The sequence below is a fragment of the Loa loa genome (genome assembly GCF_000183805.2).
Source record: "Loa loa unplaced genomic scaffold supercont3.52, whole genome shotgun sequence".
NCBI lineage: Eukaryota > Metazoa > Nematoda > Chromadorea > Rhabditida > Onchocercidae > Loa > Loa loa.
Window position 1 is genome coordinate 147,271 of NW_018108232.1, and position 21,827 is coordinate 169,097.

Below are 21,827 nucleotides of genomic sequence, written 5' to 3' on the forward strand. Positions count from 1 at the left end.
TAATAATAATAATAATAATAATAATAATAGTAATAATAATAATAATAATAGTAATCATCATTATTTTCATTGTTACTAATAATTAATAATTAGCAACCAATAATATAGTACAAAATATTGAGTCAATAGTGCGAAATAGAATCAAGTTATCCGATAAATTTAATTTATCAGGAGGTGGACTTGAGTTTAAGCTTAGTGGACCTTAGGGTCATAGTGGACTTCTTCCTCAACCATTATGGATTAGTAAGTTTTATTACTATGCTTTGAAAATATTTTTGAGAATATGAGGAAATGAACAGAATAAATGTGATGGTAAAGTATTGTAAATGGAAAAACAAATGGTACATTTTGAAATAGTACCTGTGGTAGTTCGAACAATTCGATTTAACGTCTGATAGCCAAGAATTTGAAATTGTGGTACATCAACTTTTTCCACGCCAAATATAGCATCTGGTTGATTCCAACGCATCAGAACTTCTGATGTTGTATATCCATCTAAGAAAAGTTGAAATTTGTTGTTAATTAGAAGACTTTACTTTCAGGGAAGTATTTTCGAGCTCATATCACTTCATATAATTAGCATTAGCATTAAGATTTAGTGTTTAACAAACTACTTTATGATTGAGATTTTAAAAGAAATTAAGGTCATCTCTTTTTTTTTGTTGGTTAAGGCTGCAAAAATTAATGACAATATTTATCTTTTTAAATTTCAACTCTTTTCTTGTCAACCTTTTTGACAGTATTTCATCTTAAAAATATATATTTTAAATAACCTACAACTTTCGATTTCCACTGTACAATTTTGATTATCCAATGGATAATTCCTTAAATTCATATGACATGCAAGAGTTGTCGTAAATCTACAAATTGAATTTTTTTAGTTATTCATGGAAAACTTCGAACAAATATCTACTGGTCGATAATCATCCATTCGATGTATGTGTATGTGTGTGTATGTGTGTGTGTGTGTGTGTGTGTGCGTGTATGTATGTATGTATGTCTTTATGTGGTATTTTAATGAATGTATCATTTTAGTATCTTGTCATATGCGATAGTCATATGTAAACAATCATATGCGACACATTTCGCATTTCCTGTCTTGAATTTGTTCTTGTTCTATTATTCTCTCTATGACGAAAGAAGATGACAATAGACCGGAGAGATGGATTGATCCGATAAGAATAAAATCAGAGAGTGAAATTTCCAATCAAATTTCCAGTCACAATAGTAAAATTAATGAATAATTGAATAAATACAATAAATCTCAAAACATTCACATACATTTAACACATGTCACTACAATATCACTTTTCTTAATTTTTAAATTTTAAATTTCATTTACTAAGCCATTGTCACTTAGAATAAACTTCATCGTACAGTATTCACCATTTAAAGTACAGTATGCTACAAATACATGGTTGTTTAGTGAATTATTTCAGTGACTGTAGCACTGTGCGCAAAAATATGCATTTTTGAAGTGAAACATTGGAATGTTAAGAAGACGATACGATAAGTAATTATTATGGAATAAGATGAAGTTATTAACCTCATCCCATAGGTAATTTGTCCATCATATTCAATTCGGATCATTTTATTCTTTTCCGTGACATCATGTAGAAATGATTGCTTGTCATTTGCTAGGAATGTATCTGGTACCCAAATATGCCTTAAAAAAGAGAAAAATCAATGGATGTTTTGAAAAATTCTTAAAGAATGAACCATTCCAAACGTTTGTCCTACCTATCATCATAAATTCCATATTCTTAGTTCTTTTAGGATTTTTGAAAAATTTCGAAATTCCAAGAAAACTACAAAGAACTTCCAATGAATAATGATCAAAGATTGGAAAATTAACAAAATATTTTAACTTCAGATTTAAAAAAAAAAAGAAGAAACTATATGGATTCAGAAGATTACTAAGAGCTTCTTCACTCAATGAGCTTGCATGAATTCAGCTTATTTCAAAAATTTCAGAAAATTACTGGGAAAAATCCCCGGAAAGAGTCATGTCATTGATATGAAAATGTTGTGACCAGGAGAGCCGTTCATCACGCCAGTATTGATGTAAATACATTGTTATTGTATAGTCCTGAAAGTTAAAATACACCAAAGTCAGATTCAAATTTGAATTTTAATTCTTCTGAAATTATCGTAGCGCAAAATTGATATTATTTCAAATAAAGTGGCTTACTGTCAGTGTTTCACTTCATAAATTTATTTATCTGATGAAGTAAAATTTTCAACAACAATGTTTGATTTATGATTGAAATGTCTTTGGCAAGGAACGATTAAATTCCTAAATCTATGAAAATAATAATTAGGATTAATTATGATAAGGAAATTAAGTAAAAAAATTAAATCCATTGAAAGTTTTCTTATTTGGCGAGCTAAAAAAAGGTGACGGTTAATTTCATAAACCTCGGATTTTACTTCACTTTTTTTAAAAGTTTTGAATTTACCATATTCACTTCCGAGATTGCATCAATTGAATCAATAGTAATATCCAATGTCAATAGCAAAGCATCACCTGAGACAGTAAAGATTGAATTAATTTTCCAAGAAGAAATTTTTTCTTTTCTATTTCTTGAGAATATTTCTTGGGAATATTTTCTGGAAGAAATTCCCGCTTATTTTAATATCCATGTTCTTTTATTTAGTACATTCATCTGGGAAAAAAATTTTAAACGCATTTAATTTTTGATTTAAATTTAAACAAATTTAATTTGCTATTCACTTCATTTTAAACCTCTTCAGTTCATTTATAATCACTAAAATTTCAATTATACTATTTACTCGATTCTGGAGAATCTGTTTCGGTTTGGTCACTTCATTTTAATCATGAATGGACTGGTCAGCAATACCAATAACATCTCATTGCTACAGGCAAATTCGATAGACGGATTGATGTATTAAAATAAAAAAAAAAAAAAAAAAAAACGAAATATGAAGTAAAATGAAATTGATGAACTGATAGGGAGTAAATAAAAAAAAAAAAATTAAAAGGAGCCTTATCACTTCTTTTTTTTAATTTAATTTAAGAAATACAATCCGTCTTGTATTGATAAAAAAAAGTGAAGAAATAAAAAGACAAACTTTCTAGGCTGAGTAAACATATCCATGTGACAAATTTTGCGACAACTTCATGACTACGTAATTCGGTTACTTCAGCATTCCTTTTATAAGATGAAATTGGAAAGTACTTATTTAGAATATGGCAAATAATCATTTCTAACCGGAATACTAACCTCCGAAACCGGGTCGTAGCCGTATGTCATAATCACTCAATAGAGCAGCTAACAAAGCCGAAGCATTCTCGTAATATACTGACATACGTGCCAGACTAATGTTTGTCACGGTGATACGTGGACTGTTGGAATTCAGTAGCTCACTCTCACTGGAATCATCAATATATTTAAGCAAACTTTGATAGTTCTAAGAAAAAAATAAATAAATTATTGGCGGATCTCCAAATTTTCAAGTGTGAATTTTAATCTTAAAAAGTTAAAATTAAGTCTTAAAATTGAAAAAAACTCACTCCTTGAAACTTTGTTTTAAAATTACTCATTAAGCTTTTTAAATGCTAAAATATTGAATAAGCTAGTTACTTTGAAGAAACTTGAATAGGTTAGTTTTTAAAGAGACTTTAAAAAAACTTGAATAAGTCGCTTTTAAATAAGTTAGTTACTTTTAAAAAGGAGGCCTTATTTTTTATATCACAGTCTTTTTTTCTTGTTTTTACACCTATCACTATATTGTATTTCATGCCAAAAGACTTAGTTACATAATTTATTGTAAATTATTTTGAATATGTTTCCAGGATAATTTTAGAAGGAATTGGAAAGAAAAGGTAATTAGAACTCAGGTAATATAAACAAGACAGGATTAGCTTATAAAATAATAGCCAAAAAAGAAAAAAAACAAACCTAATAGTGAAGAAAATACTTAATATGCTGAAAATAACAAACAATATCATTGCATCATCCAAATGGAAAACGAATAGTTCTGGTTAACAATTTAATATCTGAAAAATTAGAAATTGAAATATCCACATATATACACAATTTTATTTTTACTCATCCATTGAACTATTACGATAATATGATAATTTTAGATTAACATTTTCAAAACTGAGTTTTTTTTTTTTGAAAAAAGTATAAAATGCGAAAAATTTTCAGGAAATGTTATGAGAAATGTGTTATGATTGATTGTCAACTTGTTTGCTTTGGATTAATATATGACCTCTTCTGTCCTCAGAATCAAAATTTTCTTGTCACAATTGAAATATTTTCTTATCACTTTATTTAAACAAAGAAAAAATTAATGTTGTAAAATTTTTCAACACATTTTTGTTTAATAAAATATTCATTTTGAGAATGAATTTCAAACTCTTAATATGCGATTAACATTAATTTCTTTAAATTTCATTAATTATATGAATAACTCTGTAGTTTGTCATCTTATTGTAGTAACGTGTTTTGATAATATCATATTTAATTTATTTATAATAAAAGTTTTGATAATATCATATTTAATTTATTCATAATAAAATGAAATATTGGGAATAATGGGGTGAACTTTAAGTTGTGAAGAATATTTTCTAGAATAAAATTGATATTTTCAAATATTTGAAAGGTAATTGATAATTTTATTTATCATGATTTTTAATTAATGATAATGGTTTAATTGTTTAATTAACACTTAAGACTTTTTGTGCTTAAAACGCTGATAATTTAGCACAGTGATTTGTTCAGAAAATCAATCAAATAAAACGTACGGAAATGATTTCATAGCCAGTAATAGCATTTGTTAACTTAGCGAAACAAGAAATGCAACTTGCCTAATTGCGCCATGCGCTATGTGACATCTAGTAGTACACTAAAAAATTTATTTTTTAAAAAGAAAGTGGTTAAATTTTGAATTACATTAGAAATGCTCAATATAATAGAGTGTTTATTTCAAAATTTCTATGATATCTTTTGATCCTTATACAGGTATCAATGTCATCATCTTCTCTTCTCGATGACAATTACTTTTATGCTATCCCAAAAACCATTCCATTTAACAACACCTCAATTTCAGTTGCAGATATTGAAATTCATAGGAAGCTAAAATGGATTATTGAAAAAGGCTAAGCGAATAAATAAATAAATGAATGCAAATATTAAATTCACATGAAACGCTAACTTGATGAATAATTTCAATAAATAGAATTTTTTTATTTTCTTATTTTTCTTTTTTTTTTTTTTTTGAAAGATTGTTATTTTTTAACTTATATAAAATCTATAAGGAATTTAGTCAGACAAATAAACTTGAAAATAATTATAGCTTACATTTACTTTTCAATTCAGAGAGCTTAAATGAAATCCGTAATAAAATCCGTTTTCTAAATAAAGCATCAAAGAAGGCTTTCTTTTTTTGCTTAAATTATGAAAAAATCTTAGAGAAGAAGGAAATTAAGAAAAAAAGTTATGTTTCATGAGACAAAAACAGTGGATAATTTCACATTACCAAATTAAAATAGAGGACAATTCTTTGATGGAAAAACATAATTATTAGCATTTTTACTCAAAAAATGCAGGTAAAATAAGACTTTCCATATATTGTAATAAAAAAAAATATTTCAATTTCATCAAAGTATCAGTTATCCATTAATTAATTTGAATTGATTTAGTTACAATTATTGGAATTAAAATGTTAGCCGTATTATGCTCCATTTTTTGAAGCAAAAATTTCAGGCTTATTTATTCTTGGATCATGTCATCAACTTCATAATCATTTTTACACTTCCTCTATATTACATGAATTTTAGTGCTTCATTGGATTTTGAAATATCAGTGCTAAACTATTATGTAAGCCTACTGATAAGCTTGCTGATAAGGATTTTTCAGCATTTATTGCATTCTATAAGAATTTCTCCACCCACGAATTATTATTGTATATGATGGAACAGTTCAGAAAGTATGAAATTTGCTGATAAATATATTACATATTTCTAATTTTGCTCAGAAGAACTTCCGCCATACTGCATTCCATTAACTAGGCCTAGCATAAGGCTTGGCCATGCATAATCAACATTATGCTGGCTATGTAACAGTAATTTGTTAAACGAATCATTTCATCCAATCATTATGGAAAATTAAATCTTATTCTTCTTTTTTTCCCCTCTCCTATTTCGCAATATTTTATTTATATTTTTTTGCTATTTTCACGTATTTACAAATAAAAAGTGATATAATTTTGCAGACACCACAGTGATTCTACCGTGTACTACCGTATTCCACCGTAATTCATTTCGTATTGCATATGGCATTGTTGTAGTTCATAATTTCAAATCTTATTACATTGAGAAATTTCTCATTTTGCTCATTCATATCTATGAAAATTACAGAAATGATTTTTTTTTTTTATAATCTATATCATTGATACAGATGGAAACCATAAATACATTTGAAATATATGGTTTATAAAAGGAGAAATTTTTCGTAGTTATCAGAGTATTTTAAAGTAACAACAATGATTAAAGTGATTAACAATATCACTTGAGAATATCAACTTATTGGAATGTGTGATTAGATAAAACATTTCTAGGAATGCCAAAGATGAGAGATAATTTCTTTTTTTTGAAAGAAGAATTTGAGAAATAATAAAAATTCGATGTAGGGAGGAGGAAACTCGTTTTAAAGTAAAAGCGAAATGATGTATCGTTTCGGAAGTAAAATTAGGAAAGAAGAAACAATGAGGAATAGCCCAGGGACAAGCATTCTTAGGCCCGGAAACAAGTGCTACCTATTTAAGCAATTGTTGATCGATCTACAGAAGAGACGAAGCAACAGAAAGAGGAGAGGAAAAGTATGGAATAAATAGGCAATTTATACTAAATTAAATCATTCTAGCCAAAAAAAAAGATTTTATCCTATAAATAAACTACAAAAATTGGTCATTATATTTGAAAAAATCACTCCTTTTTTTTTCTACTGTTTCATTTTTATTTTATACCAATATCTTATTATAATTTGATATTTTAAATGATAAATTTGGGGTCAATAACATCATCTATGCTCAATATTAGCCAAAATCGAGATTAAGACTTATGGGTTAAAGCATTATTGGCTATGGAATGGTAAAAAATATTAATTTTAATTTATTTCAAATTTAAGGTCAAATTTCCTTTACTACGATGATTTCATTGATCACATTTATCCTCTTCTATACTACAATATTTCAATGTTACAATTCTAAAGGAATAATACAAGAGGATATCTTATCGTATAATACATCACTAATACATAATATCACGCAAGTTCTAGATACTATCCTCCTCAAACAGGATCGTCATTTTAGACCTATCAACGGAGGTTATTAGTTTTTTCTTAATGTTATTCTAATTAATTAAATTTCATTTATAGGAGTGTTAATTAAGATGCAAACAGCAATAATTATTAAATTTTCATTGTGAAATGCTGAAATATTTCATTTTTTTTTTTGAAAGTTAGAGGAAAGTGGAAAAAAACGAAGAATTTGGAAAATTTCTTGTTCATTTTTTGCCTCATTCTATTAAAACGAATAATATTTTCAGATTCAAATGTTCCATTGCAAGTTGAAATTGATATATCTGTACGTAGTATTGGACCAATATCGGAACAAAAAATGGTCAATATCTATGACAAATATTAATTTATAATTAATAAATACCCAGATAATTAATAAATAATTGGTGGTTTTTTCTTCGAATAATTAGTAACTATATTAAATAAGAATTTTTGACTTTAGGAATTTTCGATGGATTGTTATTTTCGGCAAAAATGGTTAGATCGACGATTAGCCTTTGATACATTTGGTAATCGGAATGATTTGCCAATATCAAGCAAAATGCTGAATGATATATGGACACCTGATACGTATCATTTTTAATTTATTTGCATATAAATAAGAAGAAGGAATATTTTTGAATTTCATCTTGTATTAATGGAAAAAAAAGACAAATAAATTTGAGAGTTATTTGAAATTCATTCATTTAAATCTAATATTAAAAGATACAAGAAGTATGACAATTCTTAATATCATTCATTAATTGAACTTTGAATCATTGGTCAATGATAATAATTTTTCTTAATAACTTCTCTTCTTATCCTTTTTCTCTTTCTTTTCTGGCTATAGCTTAGTGATCAGAAATCAAAGTAGAGATCAGAGATCAGCATAGAGACCAGAGATTAGGGTAGTCTATAAATCCTTCTTTTAATAATGATCTAAAGAAGAAATTTTCAATGAAATTTGTTAATTCCAGATATATTCGAAATGGACGACATTCATATTTGCATACTCTAACAGTACCCAATGTCCTCTTTCGAGTTCGTCATGATGGACAAATTCATGTTTCACAAAGGTTCAAAATTTCGCTTCTTTTTCGCTCATTTTCTTCCTTACTTTTACTTATTTTCTTATTTATGAATTTAATTCACTTATTTACTTATTACTTTACTTTATATTTTCAAAATATATAATATACCACCTAAAAATTCCAAACATATCAAGAAGATATTATTGCAAGCCAACGTATTCATTAACTATAAATAAGAAAAAAGAAAAAAAATTTAATTGTTAGCACAGGTAACATTCATCAGCAAATTCTTTTTCCTCATATATCAACAAGTTTTTTTTTTTGTTTTATATCAAATTAGTTAATTAACCTTTAAGGTTTTTTTCCTATTATAAATTGATTAATTTATCACTGTATCAGTTCAATATTTTTGGATTCATTTTTGATTCTATCAATGCTATCTTTTAGATTAACAATCCGAAGTCGATGTAAAATGTTTTTCAAGAAATTTCCAATGGATTGTCAGGTTCGAAGAAAGATCATTTGATCAATGATCATTGGCTTATAATTATGATTAAGTTTTCTGCAAAATTACCTGTATAAAATGATGAAAGTAATGAAATTTAAGGCATGTCCAATTGAAATTGGTAGTTTGGGTTATTTTTCCAAAGATATCGTTTATGTTTGGAAGGATGTGGAATTAGACTCAAAAATGAGCAATATGCTTGCACAATATCAGCTACTTCATGTCATCAAAACGTCACATAATTGGACTGATCCTCATGACAACAAATTAAGTTAGTTAAAATTTTTATTTCTTTATGACTTTTAAATGAATATTGCTCTCCCAAAGAGATGAGAAATCAAAAAATATATACTTAATTAATCCCATAAAAGATTTGATTACATTTAGATCGTCGATACATGCAGAAAACATACAAGAAATCAATAACAAAAGGAAAAAAACTAATTAATCACTAATTAGCTATTGAATAAATCCTCTTAATAGATATATTAAATAAATACTTTTATTTGAATTAGAAAATGTAACAATTATTGCTAAAATAAAGAAGGAAGATGTACTCATCCTAACCTATTTCAGATATATCGGTGCTTAAAGTATATTTTAAGCTTCAACGTCAACAAGGTTTCTATATACTACAAATTTACACTCCTTGTACATTGATCGTTGTCGTATCATGGGTTAGTTTCTGGATCAATAAAGAATCATCACCAGCTCGAGTCTCATTAGGTTAGTTCATAAATCTTATAAAAATTTTGAAAATGATTATTTTCTAATTCGAATAATTCTGAAGCAATCATTTATTAATCATTGATAAGATGATATTGCCAAGTGTGTGTGTGTGTGTGTGTGTATGTGTAGCTGGTCTGTGGGTATGTGTGCGTGTGTCTGTGTGGCTCTAAACATCTAGCATTATTTAAAGTGTTTATATGGTTGGCCAACAGTTTTAGTTAGATAATAGTTATTCCGGCATTGGGAATTTCAGCAGAATTTTAATTAATATATGTTAACAGAAATAATGCATTTTATAAATGATATCGAAGAATGATACATTTTAATTTATTGATTTTAGGCATAATGACAGTACTTTCCGTGTCAACATTGGGCTTCAGTTATCGATCTGATTTGCCAAAAGTTTCGCATTCAACAGCCCTCGATATTTATATTATGTTGGTGATTTTTCATTTATTTATTTTTTTTGTATTTATTTGTTTATTCATTTTTGCAAGAAAGTAAATGACTTTATGATAGACATTAAACTGTGAAGTATAAAATGTAAGTCTTCTCCTAGTTCAGGGATCGGTTTCTGAAATACTTTTCAGTTCGTGTTTCGGATTTGTATTTGCTGCGGTGATCGAATATGCTATTATCAATTATGTAAATAGAACTAATATCCGAAAAAAGTAATATTTTTCCCAAATTATGAGAATTTTGGATTTATAGGTTGGGATACTCCTGAAGCAATGATTTTGTACCGAGTAGTCAAAAATTCCCATGTTATTACTTTTTAGAATTTGATAAATTGAGAGATGGGAATCAAAATCGAAGATTTTCATTTGAGAAGTAGCAGAATTTCGATGTAGAATTGTCGTAATCTTCCGAATCATCGACTCGAAACCAATTTATCGATTGCTTTCCGAGAAATTCAAGTCCTTTACTTCTATCATTTTGCTAATTGTTGTTTGATTAATAAAAAAAAAAAAAAAACCAACCTGCTAGGTATCGAAAATACGCATATCATCAAAGCCACTAATGCCGCCGAGACAAAGAACCAGTCTTCACTGTAAGAAGATGACGCCAGATTCAAAGCTTCAATCAAATCGGAATTTATTCACACCAAAACAACAACATTCAAGTCTGGATTTACCTTTTTACTTTTATCCATTAACACTTGGTGATACTTTTACATTTAAAGATTGATCATACCTACCTATCTACTTATACCAGACTAATTTAAATTTCAACTTAACAAATAAATTTTCCGGATAAGAATTCAAATTAATGACAAATTATTAGACACCAGTAAATCCAAAAATGAGAAAATTTTAATTTCAGTGTTCCATCGAATTGCAGCAGAAGCAAGTGAAAAAGTGAAAATAAAAAACCCAACGAACGTAGTTAGTCGAATAGATTCCGCTGCCAAAATTGCTTTTCCATCGCTCTACATCTTATTCAATGTTATCTATTGGCTAGCTTTCCTTTACTGGATTCCCGATGAAATAAACACTCTTATTTAGTCGGTAACTGAAAACTAATTATTACAGCACATGTCAAGTCTCTTTGTTGTAACCAGTATTCAGTATTCACAAAAATGTGGTAACATACAGTGGTGTATTCAATAAAAAATAATAAAAAGAAGTTGTTTTATCATGTTTAAAAGTAAAGACAGCAGCAAAAACAACAAATAAAGCACAAAAGTGAATCAATGCGCAATTTATGTGAAACGTCTCCTTTTCCGGCCAGTATATTTTGAAGATATGCAAACCTCTCTGAAATACGAAAATCCCTGAACAACGCTTTCAATTTTAAATGAATTGCAATAATTAGAAAGAAAAATTTAAATCATGTGACTCGTACAACTCCTACAGAATTATAGGTCTATAATCAGAAAAACCAAATAATAAGAAACATACTTTCCGTGCTTTCGGGCACGATCCTTTTTAGCTTCTATCCATTCTCTCGAACGTTTCAGCAATTTTCGCCTGCCTCGTTTGTCACTTTTCCATGATCTAAAGAAATATAGCAGTATTCTTCATTCGGTCTCTGCAGCAAATTCCAAAATAAGTTCCCAAATTACCTTCTTCCTGTGTTCGAAACTTGATCCCTTTCTTGCTCTTCAATTAATGCTTTTGGCAGATGTTGCATACCACCAACCATTAACACCAAATAAACTCTGAAAAAAAATTACTCAATCTACTAAGAACTAACAACAGGTGGCAAATGCGAAAAACATGCTGATTTCATCTACGGTGACGTTAATTTTTGATAATAAACGAAAGTAAGAAGTTTTAGCATCAAATTTTAACATTAATTTAACATTAAAGTACTTTTTGGCTTTGGTACTGTTGGGAAAATCAATGACAACACCCCCAGTAAAGCCTGCTTTTGTTGCATGCGTTGTTATAAGTTCAGTCTGGCTAACAGTTTCCGGATAAAACTGGAATACGGCACGGGTTCCTCGACCCTGAAATGCTCTTTACCACCTTGGAATGTTATTTAATCTAAGGTCAAATATATGGATGATGTAATGAAGTTTCACATGCATTTTCGCTGTACAAGAATATGGATAAAAGGGAAATGCAGATAGGAAGGAAGCAGTTCCATTAAATCTTTACCATGCAAGCATATAATGACTGGAAGAAGTGAAGTAGTCGTTTTTGTGGGCTCTGTTCTCGGTTATTTGCATGACAAAGCCATTGAATTGCAGATATACTGAAAAAATTAAACATTTCAAGTATTACACTTGGTTAATTAAGTTTTGTAATGAATCCCAAGCAAATAAATTGATTTTGTTAAATGTCGTCAAAATGCATAGCCGTTACTTACCTTATTGCACCGTCAAATGTACCTGGCCGAAAAGGTAAACCATCACCTATATCTTTCAATATAACATCACCGTCGATCTCTCGATCATCAATGGCAACTTCTAAAATCATACTGAAGCTGCAAGTTATGATGCCAGAATAAAGATTAAACACTGAAACAAAAAAACAAAGTTTATAGCTTGTATTGCTAACGAATGGATCCTTAGCCGAAAGTCATTACTATTTGCTGCGACTAGCAAAATACCCTAGACTAATATCACAAAAGCCCAGGCATGATTAACCATCTCAATTAACACTTCTTGTAAATTACAGATTGATAGTAAACATTAACGTCCCAATTCATCTAAATTTAGAACTGGAACAAAAGCCACCACTCAAACAGCTCCCTCATCAAACATCAAAACTGTTAACTTGACAACTTCACCATTCAACAAATTCGATTTATTCACTTTATCGGATGAAACACTTCATATGAAATAAATTCAGAACCCACTTAACATCGCTTCGCTAATATCCACACCAATCCAATTATGACCCTTTTCTGTTATAACTTCTCCACTCAATCCGGAACCACATCCAACATCTAGCAATAACCTCGATACGTCATCATCCGGAAGAGCAAGCAATTCGATGGCTCGTTCCGCCATATGTCTTTGAATTTCGACAATATGTGAGCTGAAAATTTTTGATATTAAAATGACAAACGTGATTAGTGAAAAAAATACAGTGTTGACATATAATTAAACAATGTGCACAAAAGTTTCAATTAAGAAGGAAAGTGATAAACTTACTTCTCTGAGTATTTGGCAGCTTGAACATCGTTGTAATACTGAAAAAGTAAGAAGTAACAAGAATATTGCACCTTAATCCTCTTAAATAATTGATTTCTTCGAAATGTCATTTGAATTTCGAAATAAACTTGCCCTCCTCTACACCCTATATAAAGTCTCATTGCCATTTCAAAAACTGTCAACGAATTCATTACAACTGATCGCTCGTTAAAAAGAAGAAAAAAAAACTATCTAAAAAAATTCTAACAAACCAATTCCGGTGGACCAGTAAATTCTGGACGAGACATATGGTACGGTGTATTTTGCCTTCTTAAATTCTAACAGTTACTCTCGTGATGCGTATATTCAGTTTATCAGCAAACAACAAAGTATGACACATAAACCTGAATGTTTGATGTCAGTCTGAAAAATTTTTCCAGTTAACCTGAAAGCTTCTTTGAACTATGCGACATTTACTGCTTACGGTAAATAAAAATCGGTTAGCACATAGTGGAACATATTGCTTATGGTAAATAAAAACCGTTTATCACGCAGTGGAACAAAGATGGATATGTGGATCCAATTCGTTGCATAATCAGTCACTCCGTTTGATGTGTTGGTCCGTTAGAGGTAATTGCTTAGGTAATGACCTGAGGTTGTTGCAGTGTCAGTCAATTTGATCGGTAGTTCAGGTGAGGAACGGCGGTGGGGTAGAAGAACACTTCAGTTCTACAGATGGAATTTTGTACGCTCAGTGGGCTGTATAAAATTGCCTAAAACAAATTCTCTATACGATACTTCTATATATTCTTCATACTATTCAGATTACATCTCCTTCCTTTTCTTTTTCCTCTCTCTCTCTCTCTCTCTCTCAAGCAGTAGTGTATTGAACAGTTTGGTATTTCCCGGGAAATTTTCATGTTACACGATGTGGAATTAACAGCATCATGGAGCAAAATCAAACTTAAAGTCGATATACATTGGCTTGATATGCGGAATTGTTTTGAGGACAATTTGTCATTTTTATTCCAGTAATTGCTGTTGGAAAATTCAATGTTGTCATTTCAGTCTATTCATTATATTGTGTTGGAATTGAACGTTGAACGATTATCGGTCAGTAAGCAGGAAAACGATCATTGTGTAGGCGATGTCCGATTGGGACAATTTGGATAAATTGATAGAAGTAGATTCTATTCCAATCAAAAAAGCTGCTGCATCCAAAATAGCAAGCAGTCTTGAAGAGGAAAACATCGTTTTTACAAAAGAGAGTGATGGTAGTGATGTGAGTGTTTTTCGGTCTTGATTATGGTGATAATCATAATTGCATTTTGATTAGGTACTCTAATACAGTATTTTTAATATTTATTTCAACTTGATTTTTCTTCATTCCTTATTTTCAGATCGAAGATGGAATGTCTACATCAATTTCAAGCAAAAACGATCTCCAATCCGAGAGTGAGGATGAGGAAGCTGGCGATATTGTCATTGCTAATAATTTCACTATAGGTGATGTGAACCTAGTTGAAGTAAGATACATTGAAAACTTATCTGTTCATTAGATTTCTACAATTTCTAAAATCCATTCATGTAGGTTTTCTAAAGTCAGATTGATTACGAAATTATTCAAGTTGAGTCTTAAGTCGAGACGATCGGATGCGTTTATAGCAAGGCTTCTTTGTTTGCGAATAGAATTGGATTCACATATTCCGCCTAGAAAAAGGCTGGATAATTGTTTGTTTTTTCATAAAGGGTTTACTTTGTAGATTTTAAATCGTTTCAATTCGAAATATGATAATATAATCTCCGAATTTGCGGATGTGGAAATATTTTTGATATCGCTGGACGGATTATTAATCGAACTTACAGCACACAGTTATTTGAATTGGACGCTGGGTGGACAGACTATCGTTATCGCAAAACAGGTAGAAATTTATAAAATTGCGTTTTATTTCGATGGTTAGGTACAATGGTTAGGTGATCTGGAGTCGAATTAAATTGCTACTACATAATTAGTTGGTGATCTTGAAGCTTTGATAGATATCAGATCAAATATACTTCATGCTATACAGCCACATTCTATCGGAGTAATCGACTGTAAGAGTAATCTAAACAGTATCTAAATTCTGTTGGTATAGATGTAACAAGTTGTTTTTTTCCAGATTGAAATTCTGTTGAAACAGCTTTCAAATCTTGGCGGCAAGTTCAAATTAATTTGGTTCACGGGTTTGTCTGCCACATATGCTAGAGATACGGTGCTCAACTTTCTGCGCAGTTTCGTTGCAGCTTATTTGCTTCAGTCTCAATGGGCAGCGGATATTGAGCATTTTGTCAATCCTAATGACTCGCATTGGTTATCTTACTTGCATGAACTGATGCCTTCATTTTTGGTACACAATAGTTTTTTCTTATTTACCTATGCAACAGAAACTCTTCAACACTTTCAGTAAAAAATCTTTCTCCAGATGATTGGCGTCGATGATGTATCAGAAAATGTAGTAGCAGATACTGAGTTGGATTTCAAACAACTTCTTGCTTCAATAGCGCTTCAAGCGCTTGCTTCGACCATTCCCATCGTGTATTTCAATGGTCTTGTCGTGAATCTCTGTTCAGTTTACAGTCATCGTGTTGAGCCGCATATAGTCGATTTCAAAGGATGGACCGGTTATTTATCCCAACTATGGGCTGATAAAAAAGATGGTTAGAGTAAAACTATTAGTACTACAAATGGTGGTGATTTTATTTTGTTGGTATTTCGATATATGCGAATAATTGTTCTGCATTCAGTTGCCCAGCAAAATGAAGTAATAGAAAAAAAAGTGAAGAACTTAAAGTTGCTAGATTCCGTAGTATTTAGAGGTTTTTATGAGGTACTGGAGTTACTACTTCATCGCAGAATTTTTTTCTTTTTGTTTTTGATTCATTTTCTATTCTGAATTCTTTATTGCATCAGTGTTTATGCAGACATTTTCAGTGGTTCACCGAAATATTAACCAATCAAGTTGCAAGAGTGTTTCACAGTTTTGGGCTCAAATCATTGGAGATTGTAAGAAAAGGTTACCACTTTGTTTTATCTGATGTACTAATCCTATTAGTTATTGCTTTCGTAAATCATAGCGAAAAATGTTTCACTGAGAGTTGTCATGTTAATCTTAATTAGTCGTAGTCTAATTTTTATTGACAAATCCCTGGTTGCTCACTTTATTCGTGGATACAAGTAAGACAGTTGATTCTCCATTGCTTAGAACTTATATCACAATATACTTAAATATATTTTGAAAACACCAGAAATTGTCTTCTCGCAGACAACATTCTGAAAATGGGATTTATATTTTATAGTGGTAAATTACCGAAAGAATCTGATGCGCTGACATCTGCTGTGCTTATTTCTTCACTGATTTGCGAACGTCGTGGAACAGAACGTCGTTATTTTGAGGAAAGTAAGGATTCGAAAAGACGCATCGATTTGATCAAATTCAGAAGAACACTGCTCAATTCCTGTTCATCTTTATTGGATGGACTTAATTTAAAGGTATAGTTTCTATTTTACGAATTCCTTTTGGCAAGTTTCGGTGTATTTTGTTTGAAAACTGAAAGTACTACAATGGCTCATACTAACAAAAAGTTGAAGTGGAGTTTAATTCTTCATTCGATTCGTCCTCATGTTAACTTAAGTTTGTTATTATCCGCTTCAGGAAGATTATAAAGTTTATTGTATAAATTTTATAGCAGCACCCGTTGTCCTTCTCACTGATCGACCTTTGGGATGGCCTTTTGATAACAAGAATATATGATGCCATAAATTCAGGTGTAAAAGTAAGTTTTGCCTATTATTGTTATATTTTGGAATTAACTAAATACACATGAAATTCTCTACTGATGTGATAGTTGGATACTGAACACATCCTAAAACCAATATCAACCATTTATCAATTTGTTTGCTGATTGTTTAACTACAAGCGATCCATTGGTAAGATTCAATATCTTGAAAAATTTCAAAAGTTTTGTTTTTTTGGTGTTTTCATTTACATATATTATTTACAGGTTCTACCTTATCGTCTTCAGCAGGAATTAGCTCCTCTCCATAAAACAGCATGTCTGGAGCTTTCTCTTGAAGTTGATGTAGACGATGCATTATTTGATTCGGCTATAAAAGAAATGGATTATAAGAAACCTGCACTTCTTCCTGTCAATTCTCTATTGCTGAATCAGTATACTAAGGAAATGCTAAGCGCTTTTCAGGATTATGGCACAGAAACGGTAGGAATAATTTGTTATTAAGCTAAACAAATTTTTCTTTTGTTTTTAATATTTTACTACTCCTTTTCCTTTACGCTTAAAAATTTCACGTTTTATAAACACAGAAGTTCTTTGAGTAACTAGATGTTTGGACTTCCGGAGTATCACTTATAATTTGTTGCACTTGATTTGCTTGTTCGATTTCTAGGCTCATTTGATTGGGCGTCCTTTTACAGCTGTCTTAATTAATGCTTTGTTGAAGGAACCATCTGTTTTCGAAGAATTTTTGCTACGTGTTAAATGGCGCCTTGATACTATCGAAGAGCCTTATACTAAAGCCGAAGAACGAATTGATAATGCTTACCAGATAAAAAAGCAAAACAAAGATAGACAAAAGCTTGGCAAATGGTTAAAATTGTTACTTCCTATAGAATAATACAATTTGCTAATTTGCGTGAACATCTAGTGGACTTTTATTGGATTTTGATTTGTAACTATCTGCAGGTACGAATTCTTCGCAGAGTCGCTCGAAGGACGTGGAACTGGTTTGCTAGTTGATTTTTCACGTACGCCACGTGGATTTACTTCGAAACTTAGTGAACAAACTGATAAAAAAAGGAGAAACAACAATGGCAACCAAAAGGCAAGGGAAACGGTATGAAAACACCTTTTTAGACTCTTTATGTTTCATTATCCAGCTGTTGTGACTCAAAGTTCACGGTTCATTATTAATTCTCTGGCGTCAAAATAGTTCTGTTCATGCTTACCGTAAGTTTTGCTGTGATTCTCTGATAACTTGTTTTGAAAAGATGAACTTTATGACAACTTCATTTTGTGGTTTCACACTGTTTGGCTGTTGGAGTAATAGCACTTTGTTCGAGAGTCACTGGAGAAAACTAAATGAAATAAACTTGGTAAATATTATATCCGCTAGAAACTTTTTTACACTTTTGTTTGTGAAAAATGCATTTCCAGTGCTTCTTCGAGCCAGGTTTATATTTAGGAGTTTAGATTTTGGAACTGTTTAATATCACTTGATCAAACAGATTCAATAAAATACCGGAACTGTAAAACAATTTTATAAGATATAACATGTGCAAAAGTCTGCAAAAAAATGACAGAATTTGAAAGTGTCGGGAAGTCAGTAACATGAGTAAGCTTAACTATATATGTTGTCATTTTCATGAAGCTTTTTCAGGGCCAAAAGGTAAAGGAGCTGTTAAATCAAAAAAAGAATTAATTTTGGAAGCTAATCGAAATAAGAAGAATGAAAAACTTGCGGAAGATGAAAAACAAATGGTTCGATTTGCAGTGCAACAGGGGAAGAATGTAAGTTAGTAGATAGAAGATGGGAATGACAGCTACAACAATGACGAGCTGCCATGGAAAGGTGGTAGATGGCTGATAGAGTATTGCTTCTTTGACTCAAGCTCTGTTTTGAAATAAAACCTGAATATTTCACGTTGTAATGCGGAGATTTGAAGCATATAGATAATCCAGCATGTGTTTTACCATAACACGGCCGTAAGATAATGCAGGTAGAAAGGGATGTCTTTCTATTTATAATAGATGAGTATTTCGTTATGATCATGTTTCTTTAACTATAGCGAAAGTGGTATACAATCGTATGCAATTTCTGCACCATTGCAATTTAGCAGATTCCAGATTGATTTGCAAAAAAAATTTGACCTTTTTAGGCAATGTTTATTTTGGAAAACTTGATGAACAAGCTCGAACTGGACTCATCTAGAGCGATGTGTACCTACCAACAAGTGCTGCGTATGTCAAATGATTTCAGTTCTTTGGAGGGACAAGATTTCGTAGAGAAAAGAAGGATTCGGGCAGTTCCTATAATCAATAAATTGAAGGATCTTTTTACAGTGTATTGGCAGCATTTGGACGATAAGCAGAAAGAATATGTTTGTGCTTTTTCTGAGCTGTTTGACTTTAGCTAAGACGAGTACTATAATATGGTGACTACTACTTTTTTCGACTTGTTTTTAAGCTTACTGTACAAGTTTAGACCCTTTTTAGTCATACCAAAGTGGTCTGGAGACGGTTGAATTTCTCTTGTTTGTAGTCAGAGGCAGTCTGCATATTTTTTATCTTTTATTTTGAATTTTATGAGACTTTTGGGAGATATATGCTGTCATTTTGCACTAACAGCTTTTCATCATCCTTTTACTGTGGTAGGACTTCAGAGTCAAATTTTAAGGAACGGAGTTATTTAAATGAATTTGCAGAGTTTGTTTAACCGTCTTTCAAGCAATATTCATACTTATCGTAAAAATTATTTTCATGTACTCATTTTGAGGTCACCGATTTATGGATCTCTTTCGGATTTGAAAAAAGCAAGAAACCAACTGCTTTTTCTGAAGCCAGGTTAACGTTGAATATGAACATGATATATTATCAGTTGGCTTACGGTGGTGAAATCATCGATATTCGGTCAGATCCGCGAAAGGACGATCGTGTGACTGGTTTCCAACCAGATGCGTGGCAGAGACGAATGTTGGATGCTGTGGATAAAAGTGAGTTCCATTTCTGAATCTTTATATAGCTGCAAATTAAAATTTTTAACACCAAGCAATAAGAATTAGAGGACAAGCTGTCAAGTTTAAATCTTTAACACTAAACAGTAGGAATTAGAAGATGAGCAGTTTGTTTCAGCATTTTCACATTTATTGTCCAAAATCTGATAACATTGCTGATTTTCAACAGCAATTTGTAACACAGCAGTTTTATCAAAAAATACATGAGTTAGAGAATTAGGGTTACGGTTTAATTCTGAGAGTCAGGATGAGACCCGTACTATAATTTTAAGCATTTAATATTTTAGATCATTCGGCTGTTATAATTGCCCCAACTTCTGCGGGTAAAACTTTTGTATCGTATTACTGTATAGAACGTGTACTGCGACAAAGTGATGATGACATGGTTGTCTATGTTTCACCTTCCAAGGCACTTTTGAATCAGGTACTTGTCATGAAATTTAGTTGGGCTGCAAATTGGATCACAGTTCATTGTCTATATACATTTATTGGGAATTGTCGCACACTCATTTTTTGCAGTTTCGTTCTGTTCATAAGTAAATAATTGTAGGTTTGTGGTTCAGTGTACGCTCGTTTTCGTAATAAAACTTTAAGTGGTGGAAAATCGCTGTTTGGGACACTTCTGTTGGATCATTCTGACAATCCAATGAACTGTCAGGTAAACATTTTATTTCCAGTATTTTGGGTGAATGTAGAGGCAGGCAGCCGATCATTGCTGATTCATGCTGTTCTTCCAGATTTTTGGCCTACTACGGTTACAGAAGGTAAACTCAATCGATTTTGATTTAATTGGTACCACTTATTTACATCTGCTTACCATATTAAATCTGCAAGTGCAGTGAAGTGTTGTCACTGAGTTATGGTCAGTTTCAGGTGCTCATCACTATTCCAGAGTGTCTCGAAAACTTGCTTCTGTCAACGAATCCAATCGTACAGGCAGTGATCAGTAAAATTAAATATGTCATATTTGATGAAGTGAATGGTTTTCCAACTTTTGTATTAGATGTTTTCATTGTTATGACTAAAAATCATCTTCAAATTTCAAATTTGAATCCTATTTGAACTTTTCCTACATCAGAGTTAATGTAAAGGATGATGAAGAATGAAAGTAACATAGTAGCTGGCAATGTAATAAAACATCGAGGTTAAATTTCTTTTGATGGATTTTTAGGTTCACTGTATTAGCGCTTCCCCAGATGCCCATGTTTGGGAACATCTCCTGCTTCTCATTAGATGCCCTTTCCTTGCCCTCTCAGCTACTATCGGTAATGCAACAGTTCTTCATCAGTGGTTGCAGTCCGCAGAGGAAAGTAAAAATGTACGAGGAACACCTTTAAGAGAGGTTTGCTTTTTAATTATTGCTAAAATTTTTTAATTATTAAATTCCCTTCGAGTGTTTAAAATATCAAAACTTCAGATTTCTATTATCATGGACATTTTAAGTACCGTTATTTCTATATTCTTCTCAACCTCCATGGTTATGCATCGGGATTTCGTGCAAACCGCGCTTGTGATTTCAGGTTGAACTAATCACATATGGTGAAAGGTACTCGGAATTGGAACTTGCCGTGCAGCGGATTAATCCAGCGATTGATACGATAGCTCAAGATGGAAACGTTGTGAACTCAATGGTTGAGCACTTTATGCCATATGGTGTGTATAAACCGGTGAAGTTATCGATGTTTGGAATACCTGCTGATCAGCAGTTAACTGCGAGACAGATCCTTGATTTATATTATGCTCTTGCCGAAGTGGATCCTGTAGTCAAGTAAGTTTTTTCTTTTCTCAAATCCATAATTCACAATTTGCGCTATAAAAACATGAAATATAATCTCCGTAAACGAACTGTGCATCTTTACCTTTCTTACAGGGAAGAATTTGAAC

The 21,827-nt window shown here is 31.2% G+C and overlaps 4 protein-coding genes across 4 annotated transcripts in view; 2 read left to right on the plus strand and 2 right to left on the minus strand.

Annotated features, from left to right (window-relative positions):
* The window catches only part of LOAG_06953 (hypothetical protein), a gene marked incomplete at both ends in the record, with an annotated part of 5,374 nt that extends 2,044 nt beyond the window's left edge, over positions 1-3,330 (minus strand). The window contains 6 exons of the mRNA XM_020447298.1: positions 361-495; positions 778-860; positions 1,547-1,666; positions 1,983-2,089; positions 2,460-2,527; positions 3,246-3,330. Coding sequence (XP_020302460.1) covers positions 361-495; positions 778-860; positions 1,547-1,666; positions 1,983-2,089; positions 2,460-2,527; positions 3,246-3,330 — 598 coding nt within the window. The remainder of the gene's footprint in view (positions 1-360; positions 496-777; positions 861-1,546; positions 1,667-1,982; positions 2,090-2,459; positions 2,528-3,245) is intronic.
* Positions 3,331-7,177: 3,847 nt separating this feature from the next.
* LOAG_05053 (hypothetical protein) lies at positions 7,178-11,274 on the plus strand (the record flags this gene model as incomplete). Its single annotated transcript, XM_020446754.1, has 11 exons — positions 7,178-7,355; positions 7,577-7,650; positions 7,771-7,898; positions 8,285-8,383; positions 8,786-8,843; positions 8,946-9,114; positions 9,420-9,569; positions 9,913-10,009; positions 10,163-10,243; positions 10,560-10,695; positions 10,896-11,274. The coding sequence occupies 10 exons, from the start codon at positions 7,178-7,180 to the stop codon at positions 10,591-10,593; spliced, it is 1,068 nt and encodes a 355-aa protein (XP_020302943.1). The 3' UTR covers positions 10,594-10,695; positions 10,896-11,274.
* LOAG_05054 (methyltransferase) lies at positions 11,164-13,584 on the minus strand. Its single transcript, XM_003140591.2, has 9 exons — positions 13,428-13,584; positions 13,177-13,214; positions 12,879-13,060; positions 12,387-12,486; positions 12,176-12,272; positions 11,888-12,024; positions 11,638-11,733; positions 11,474-11,569; positions 11,164-11,329 (listed from the first exon to the last, which is right to left on the minus strand). Exons 1-9 carry the CDS (start codon positions 13,461-13,463, stop codon positions 11,275-11,277), a joined length of 837 nt encoding a protein of 278 aa, XP_003140639.1. The 5' UTR covers positions 13,464-13,584; the 3' UTR covers positions 11,164-11,274.
* Positions 13,585-14,217: 633 nt separating this feature from the next.
* The window catches only part of LOAG_17243 (DEAD/DEAH box helicase), a gene marked incomplete at its 3' end in the record, with an annotated part of 14,534 nt that continues 6,924 nt past the window's right edge, over positions 14,218-21,827 (plus strand). Inside the window, exons 1-20 of the mRNA XM_020449902.1 lie at positions 14,218-14,437; positions 14,556-14,681; positions 14,919-15,077; positions 15,315-15,542; positions 15,618-15,852; positions 16,127-16,208; positions 16,492-16,684; positions 16,882-16,968; positions 17,197-17,412; positions 17,654-17,799; positions 17,896-18,046; positions 18,367-18,382; positions 18,590-18,720; positions 19,089-19,310; positions 19,706-19,922; positions 20,231-20,367; positions 20,494-20,601; positions 20,817-20,918; positions 21,115-21,285; positions 21,464-21,711. Coding sequence (XP_020306511.1) covers positions 14,303-14,437; positions 14,556-14,681; positions 14,919-15,077; positions 15,315-15,542; positions 15,618-15,852; positions 16,127-16,208; positions 16,492-16,684; positions 16,882-16,968; positions 17,197-17,412; positions 17,654-17,799; positions 17,896-18,046; positions 18,367-18,382; positions 18,590-18,720; positions 19,089-19,310; positions 19,706-19,922; positions 20,231-20,367; positions 20,494-20,601; positions 20,817-20,918; positions 21,115-21,285; positions 21,464-21,711 — 3,110 coding nt within the window. The 5' untranslated portion in view covers positions 14,218-14,302. The remainder of the gene's footprint in view (positions 14,438-14,555; positions 14,682-14,918; positions 15,078-15,314; positions 15,543-15,617; positions 15,853-16,126; positions 16,209-16,491; positions 16,685-16,881; positions 16,969-17,196; positions 17,413-17,653; positions 17,800-17,895; positions 18,047-18,366; positions 18,383-18,589; positions 18,721-19,088; positions 19,311-19,705; positions 19,923-20,230; positions 20,368-20,493; positions 20,602-20,816; positions 20,919-21,114; positions 21,286-21,463; positions 21,712-21,827) is intronic.